This window comes from Ichthyophthirius multifiliis, assembly GCF_000220395.1.
Source record: "Ichthyophthirius multifiliis unplaced genomic scaffold scaff_1120509251173, whole genome shotgun sequence".
Taxonomy (NCBI): domain Eukaryota; phylum Ciliophora; class Oligohymenophorea; order Hymenostomatida; genus Ichthyophthirius; species Ichthyophthirius multifiliis.
In genome coordinates this window covers 2,570-10,877 of record NW_004086134.1, presented here as the reverse complement: position 1 = coordinate 10,877, position 8,308 = coordinate 2,570, and the positions used below count along the sequence as shown (strand labels likewise).

The window sequence follows — 8,308 nt, the reverse complement described above, 5'->3', positions numbered from 1 at the left end:
TATGTGGATTAATATTTAATAATTCAGTTAAATTGTCATTTTATTTTATTTATATTTAATATACATCTGCTTATTGATAAGATATTTTTCCATCGTTTTCGCATTATAAGAGATTAAAATAAACATTTACTTTCACTAAATTACTTCTATAAATTTAGATCGGATTTGTTTTTACTCTTATGTCTATAAATATGTCTTATAAAGTTTATATTATTACATTTGCAGTTGCTGCTTAGTTAAACTAGGAAACTACATCAACCTAGAATTAGTATTATCCTTATTTTTTCAATTACAAAGGCGGTATCTATATAAAGTATTAGTTATTTTATTATTAAATTTACGTATTTATTAAATTTATTTCATTTACTGTATTTACATTAGAAGAAATTAGAGACCAATCAATTTATTTTAATTATTTATTACCACAATTAGAAATACATTATATTATTATTTATGCTTATTAACATATGGAAATAGGATTTGTTTAAGTTAATTTTGTAACTAGATTTGTGTCTAAACTTACTTTTCCAGTTATTTATTAAAGAAAATCATTACAAACAAATCCATTATTTGTTAGTTTAAACACACCAGGTTTTATTTTTATTATATCATCTTTATTAATAGTACTTACAGTATCAAGCTTAAGTGTAAGTGTTTTTAAATATCTATCAAAAGAACAAAAAATATTTCCTTATAATTTAGAAGTAATAAAATTTTAGTCTAAGGTTTCTATACAAAGTTAATTTGTAAATTATAATTAAGAAGAATAACTTTATAAATCTAAATTAGAGATAATAATATCAATTTATAAATTAGTATAATAATAATCAAAATCTATAATTAAATCTAAAAAATCAGAACTAAAATGTATATTGGCCATTATATTTAAGCATGAATCGCATTATTTATTTTAGTTTAATTAAAAATATTAAGGAATTTTGCATGTAAGACATTCCGTTTTACTACATGTAACACATCCAGTTGAAAAAGTAGAACACAAAGTACAGGCTTAATTGAAAATATTAGGATCATAAGAATATTAAGGACAATTACATTATTAAGTAAGTCTATTCTCAAAACAAGTGTCACAATCAGTTGCATTAGAGCAAGTTGCACATTTAAATAAGCAAGCTGTACATTATCTATTTGTCGTATTTCCCCATTTACCTGCAGGACAGGCTGTTACACATGAATTTCCATCTAAAAAATGCGTTGATAGACATGCTTAGCATTTAGTAGCATTACAAGTAGAACATCCAATTGATATAGTAGAGCATTCGATACAAGCTTATGTGTAATTCAAATTATCATAGCTATAAGCAGGGCATTCACAAGTAGTTCCAACCCTATTCTTAAAGCAAGTGTCACAATCAGTTGCATTAGAACAAGTTGCACATTTACTATTACAATCCTAACAAGTTCTTGTTGAAGCATCTGCATATTTTTTTTTTGGACATGAAGAAATACATTAAGAATCATTATAAAAATATCCAATTTCACATAAATCACAAGAAATTCCATCTGTACATTTTTAGCATTACGCAATACCACAATTTTAACAATTATCTATATTTAAATACTAGCCATCAAAACAAGAACTACAAGAAGTATCGTTATTACATTTAGCACATTAAGGCATACACTCAAAAGCATAAATTTCAAATTCCGTAATTCCAAACGATTTTAAAAAAGCGTCATTATTTATAAATATTTCATTAGTAATCGTAATATCAAGTAGAGTATCATTAGTTTAAAAATCGAAATCAGCTTATTAGTATTTTTCTTTTAAATGTTTTCTTGCGCATAATATTTAAAAAGTAAAAACTTTTTATAATTTTGCAGCAAGAGATCCATTTATTTTAAAATATAAAAATTCACGTTTAAAATCCCAGTGATCAATCATTACATATTAAAAGTTGAATGAATATTTATATACAGGTTTATTTGATTTAACATTTAAGGATATAACACAGTTGTTTCCACATATTTCAAATCCTCCTAAAACAGTTTTCGGACCACATATATAAGTTATCGTTTTTCCAACTGGAGTATAAACGTTAAAACCACAATCAATAGCATCTTATGGCGAAAAGTGTGTATTTAAACATTTTTTCAAAAGTGTTTTTTTTAAAAATTCAAAGCTTATAATAGATAAACTATTATAAAAATAAATTTTGTATAATTTTTAATAATCGTATTCATCATTAATTATTTAAAGCTATATTTAAAAATTATAAAAAAAGTAATTGTTCTTAGTATTAAATAATATTATATTAAAAAAAAAATTAATATGTAAATGATATGATAAAAAAACATTAATATTTTTTATATAAAATAATTTAAAAATTAATTAATTCAGTAAAATAACAATAATTTTAATATACAATTTTTATAGTTAAAATTAAAAATATATAATCTATATAAATATTATTATTTTTAATATATTAATAAAAATAATATAAGGCCAAATTTAAAATTAAAAAAAAAATATATAATACATATTATAATAATTATATTTAACATATTATACAAAAATAATACCAATTTATATTAAAAAAAAATTATTATAATATGAAAATTTATTGATAATATGAAAATTATTTATATAAAGAAATAAAAATGATAAAAAAATATTTTTTATAATAATTTAAAAAATTTATATAAATCTATTTATTTATTTATTTATTATTATATTTATTATTTTATTTATTTCATTTTTTGATTTTAAATACAATATTTTATTTATTTTAATTATTTATAGATATATTATTAAAATTATTTATTGTTTTTATTTCTTTTATAATTTTAAAAATTTTCTATTTAAATATATTTTCTTAATATTGTTTTTATACAAAAAAGGTAAAAATAAAATTCAAATTACTTATAAATAAAAAGAAAATAATAATTATTATTAAATAAAAGATATTTAAAAATTTTCTATTTTTTTAATTAAAACATTTTTAATTAAGAACTAAAATATAATATAAAAATAATTCTCTAACTCTATATTTTTTTTATAAATATTTATTATATAAATTTCTGTATTAATAATATCTAATAATTATATTTTATTTATTAATTATATTTTTATCCATTATTATTTTTATATAAATTTTATATCAAATATTTTAATAGCTTTTACCGAATAAATACAGAAAAAATATAATAAATAAAAGAATAAACAAATATTACTATAAAATAAAAGACTTTATATTAATTATCAAACTTTTTTAAATATTAATACAAATATAATAATAAAAAATTATGACTATAGAAACTATAGAAAAAAAAAAAAAAATTAAATATTAAATATTATATTATTAATTTTTATAGAAACATTCTATCAAAATAATTAATTAATAGTTAATAATAATAATTATTTAACAAGTTTTTTTAGTATAAATTTAAATCATTAAATATAATATAATAAGAAGTAATAAGTATTATATATTTTAAATATTATAAAGTTTTTTTAAATTTCTACTTAAAAATTAATTAAAGCAATTAATTTATGTAAATTTATAATTGATATAAAGCTACTTTTATTTATAACGATTTAAGTTCATTTACTTAATTTTCATTTTAAAAATTATTTTTTATTTAAAATAAAAAGTTATTTTATTTACTATTTATATTTGATTCAACTTTATATTATTATTTTGTCTTATCATTTGTTTGTTCTCCTTTTTAATCTTATTTATAACTACCTTTTTCTTAGTAGTTTTAGTGGTTTATTATATTCTTATTTAATAAATTATTCAAACTAGCTTAATGTTTTTTTCTTTTAATCTAAATATTTTTTTATGTTTTAGCCAAATCATTTTCCGCATATTGAACTTTATACTAATCGTTTTAAGGTTATGTGCCATTTTCTTATTTACTTTATTATATACCAACTTAAACTTATTATTTATTAGATAAATTACTAAGCTTAATTTTAATAAAATCTTCTATATTATCTAATTATATTATTTATTTATCTTCTTTTTATTAAAATCGATATGTTTATCTTTTAATTAGCTTAGTATTTTTTTTTATTAATGAATTAGGTTCTATTGTTTATTATGTATTCGTTTGTTATTATTCTGATTATTACTATTATAGGATTTAAGAACCTAATATATTATTTGATTATGCATCATTTTCGTTTTTTATTGCAATATTTTAATATTATAATTCATTTAAAATCACGGATTTAATTTGGTAATTCATCTAAAAAGAATCTTTATATTATTTTAATTCAGTATATAATAAAAAATATTTTATATTAGTTATAAATGAAATTTATCTAATTATAATTATTTATCAAAATTTATTTTTTAAGATAAAAATATAAAATTAAATAAAAAATTAACTTAAATATAAATTAATAAAAACTTATTTTATATTATAAATAAATAATATTTCTTTTAAATACTTAATTTTTATTTGGTTTTTTGAGTTTTCTCAAGCTATTAATTTTCTATTTTTTATTCTTTTTAATTTTAAATATATAAAAAAAAGAAAATATAGTTTATAGACTTTTATTAATTAAATTTTTCATATAAAATTATATAAAAAAATTAATAATTATATATATAATATTTTTAATATAATAATTTTTATAAAAAAAAAAAAAAATTATAAAAAATATAAATAATAAATAGATTATAGTTTATATTTTAAGAATTGCATATATGTTATTTTTTACTTTGCTTAATAAATTATAAAATGAATGAAAAAATTATAGGACTTTTTATTTTTAACTATATAATTAAAAATAAATTTAATTATGTAAATTGAAATGTTCAAAAAATTAAATTTTACTTTAACATTCTTTTAAAAAAATATAACGAAGAATTAAAATAAATTAAAAATGAAAACAAAAATTTGTATAATTTATATACCTTTAATTGAAAATAAACGCTTTTTAATGGTATAGATTATAATTTTTAAAATTAAGATTTCAAATGAATTTAAAATTATTAATTAATGTAAAATTGAAATTTTAATAAATATTAGTATTTTGGAAAGAAATAATTTATTTTCTATTTTAAATATTAAATAAAATAAGTTTACCATTTTAATAAAGATTCTTTATGCATATTTTTCATCTTTCTTTTTTTATATTAATAAGATGATACTCGCATTTACGCATTTATTTGAGAGTTTATTTATATATAGATTATGATATTATTAGATTTCAAGACGCAAATATCTAAATTTTATCTTAAATTAATTACAAAACTCATTTTTATAAGTCTAAATAACTTTTTCAATTTTTTTGTACCGTAATAACATTTTGAGTTCGAGTAAATAACAAATTATTTTAAATAATATGAACAATTATTTATAAAAATTATTGAATTTTTTAACGAAAAGGAATTAAATCAATTTAAATTTTTAAATTACAAATTATATAAAAATTAAAAGATAATAATTAATATTTCTATTTTAAATTAAAATAATTTAAATATTAAAACTTTATGTAATATTTATATAAAAAAAAATTGATAAAATTTATATATAAACAAATAATTTTTTATTCTTCAAATAATTTATAGACCTTCAAATAAATTTTGGATAAAATAATCCAAAATATTCGGTATAACTTATTTTAATTTTTATTTATATTAAAATTTTTATTTTATATGAAAATTTTTATTTTATATGAAAATCCTTATTTTTAAAATATTTTTTGTTTAAACTAAATATATATTTTTTACTTTAATTTTTATAAATACTATCATTAAATTATTAAATCTTCGTGTCTAAATCAAGGTTAACGAGTAGAAGCAAGTAACTTTTAACAATCACCGTTACTACTTGTTATTCTATTTCTAATGTTAACGATTAGCATATTTTCTAATGGTATATAACAGGTCTTTTTTATAAATTAATAATATAATATTTTCTTTTTTTAATTTAATCTATTATGACATGCTGTATTAAAAATCCAGTAAATCCAGCCATTAAACCATGCACAGCATTTTAACCAATTGTACTATTTTTATTAATTAATTTATAATAAACAGTTATTTATTTTAAAATAAAAGAAAATAATATAAACCCTACAAAGCTTAACATCATAAGCATTAACTTTAATAGTTCTAATCATATAAAAAAAATCAAAATATTTAATTGTTACATTAATTCTTTATTAATCACAATAGCTCTAAATTTCAGAAATTTAATAAGCAAAAAATAAAAAATTAAAAATAAATGTTTACTTGTTCCTTCAGAAAAAACTATCAAACATTATCCTTTGTTTTTAATATATTGGTTAAAATATTTTAACAATCAGATTTCTCCATACAAATTATACTAAAATTCAGGAACTAAGCAAAAATTTGTGCATCTTGAAGCAAGATAAGCTCCCATAGTAATAAACCCATATTTTATACCAGTACCAAAGCAATTCCATTTTTATGAGATCTTGTTTCCTTCCATATTAGTACTTACCAGAATTCTTCAAGATTTCTAGAAAAAAAAAATGTCAATACTAAATAAATATTAATATTTTAATGCTTCGATTGAACTATTATAGCCAAAAGATTTATCTACAAAGGAATATCATTATCTACACTTCTTGGAATATTACAAATTGCAATATTTAGTTTACTTTTTCTAACTTCATAATATAATTCTAATATATGTGGTAAACTTCATTATTTAAAAATAATTTTTTATTTTAAGATAAGCAAATGTACTGTAGAACAAATGACATACAATTAATAAATTCCATTTTTAATCAATCCTTCAATTATTTTGTATTTGTTAAATCCTGTTCTGGATGTACCCAAAAATGTCCCTCCTTTATGATGAACAAAATTAGCTACTTCAGGTAATAATTTTATATATTCTTCCTTATAAATGCCTTTAAATCAATATTTAGCTCCATATATTTAATTAACTTTATAATTATAATCTAAATGCTAAACTATTTCTCTTATAACTACATTTAAACCAGGACATAAGCCATCTTATATTATATGTATCTAACTTATTATGGATTGAAATAATTGTGCAAACAAGAACCTGCTCTAAACCATTTTTTTGAATTTTATATTAATTAACTTGGTCCATAATAAAAATTTTCTTATTTTATTTGTTAATATAAATTTTTTATTTTCTTTACATAAAATAAAAGAATTCGTATTAATTAATTAAAGTTTAATATGAGTATTTTAATAAGAGGAGTTAATATATCTTTAAAAGTGTTCAAATTCTTAATAGATATATTTTATATAATATATTTTTACTAAAACTAAAAATAAATTAATATCTTTTTCTAATTCACAAATTGCACTATAAAGAAATCTTAATTCTTAAATAAATTTATTGTTTTATTATTTAAATTTTTAATTATAAAAGTATATAACCATTTTTTTATCTTTATAAGTATATTGCTTAATTTAATAAGTTCTTAAATTTTTTGATATAATATTTCTTCTAAATCTTCATTAAATTATTTGTTTACTGGTTATTCATAGTTTTAAAAATGAAAAAGCAATTTTGATTTGTCTTTCTTAAATTTCTTAACATTATTTTCTAAGTTGCATTAAATTTTTTTTAAAAAAATACAAGAACTAATATTGAAACACTTAAACTAAGATTTAAGTATAATTATTTTTATCAATATATTAATTTAATATAAATATTAAAATTTGTATAAACTGTATACATAAAAAACATATATTTAAATAATGATTGTTTCATTTCAAAAAAAATCTTAAATTATAATTATAAATTAATAATAATTAATACTTTTTTTTATATTAAAAAAAGAAAAAAATTAAAAAATTAAAAATTAAAAAAAAAAAAAATAATAATATAATAGATATATATATTTAATAAAAATATAAAATTAAAATAATTATATTAAAAAATAAAAATAAAATTATTTAATAATAAAAAAAAATATTTAAAATAAAGAAATTAATAATAAATTACAAATATTAAAAATATTTAATTAATAAATAAATAAATAAAAATAAATAATATTTTAATTTAAATAAATAATAATTTTAAATATAAATTATAATGAAATTTATAATATATATATATATATATATATATAAATATATATATATATATATAAAATTTTATTTTTTAAGCGACTAAAACATAATATAAATAATTTATACACTATATTTATTTTTATAAATATTTTTTATAAAATTTTCTTTATTAAAAATATTAAATAATTATATTTTTTCTATTATTATCATTAATTAAATTATCTATATATTTTTTATTATTTAAATTTTTTTTTAATAATTTTATTATTTATAATAAATAAAAACATTAAAAAATATTACATAATTAT

At 15.8% G+C, this 8,308-nt stretch overlaps 2 protein-coding genes across 2 annotated transcripts, besides 15 other annotated features; both read right to left on the bottom strand. All coding sequences in view use genetic code 6, as the record gives it.

The window, feature by feature from the left end:
- Positions 1-927: 927 nt before the first annotated feature.
- Positions 928-2,106, bottom strand: IMG5_153760 (zinc finger lsd1 subclass family protein, putative; the record flags this gene model as incomplete). Its single annotated transcript, XM_004030729.1, has 1 exon — positions 928-2,106. A coding segment is annotated over one exon (1,177 nt), but the record flags the coding sequence as incomplete, so codon positions are not given.
- Positions 2,107-2,557: 451 nt separating this feature from the next.
- Positions 2,558-2,602: a microsatellite.
- Positions 2,562-2,609: a microsatellite.
- A 58-nt stretch (positions 2,610-2,667) lies between these two features.
- Positions 2,668-2,717: a microsatellite.
- Positions 2,668-2,759: a microsatellite.
- Positions 2,760-2,860: 101 nt separating this feature from the next.
- Positions 2,861-2,921: a microsatellite.
- Positions 2,922-4,319: 1,398 nt separating this feature from the next.
- Positions 4,320-4,367: a microsatellite.
- A 208-nt stretch (positions 4,368-4,575) lies between these two features.
- Positions 4,576-4,604: a microsatellite.
- Positions 4,605-5,528: 924 nt separating this feature from the next.
- On the bottom strand, positions 5,529-6,955 carry IMG5_153750 (hypothetical protein; the record flags this gene model as incomplete). Its single annotated transcript, XM_004030728.1, has 7 exons — positions 6,698-6,955; positions 6,483-6,625; positions 6,296-6,436; positions 6,050-6,089; positions 5,920-5,983; positions 5,724-5,819; positions 5,529-5,590 (listed from the first exon to the last, which is right to left on the bottom strand). The coding sequence occupies exons 1-7, from the start codon at positions 6,722-6,724 to the stop codon at positions 5,529-5,531; spliced, it is 573 nt and encodes a 190-aa protein (XP_004030776.1). The 5' UTR covers positions 6,725-6,955.
- Positions 5,599-5,657: a microsatellite.
- Positions 6,956-7,756: 801 nt separating the features above from the next.
- Positions 7,757-7,806: a microsatellite.
- Positions 7,759-7,808: a microsatellite.
- An 18-nt stretch (positions 7,809-7,826) lies between these two features.
- Positions 7,827-7,902: a microsatellite.
- Positions 7,849-7,913: a microsatellite.
- Positions 7,865-7,913: a microsatellite.
- Position 7,914: 1 nt separating this feature from the next.
- Positions 7,915-8,004: a microsatellite.
- Positions 8,005-8,030: 26 nt separating this feature from the next.
- Positions 8,031-8,079: a microsatellite.
- Positions 8,080-8,308: the final 229 nt, after the last annotated feature.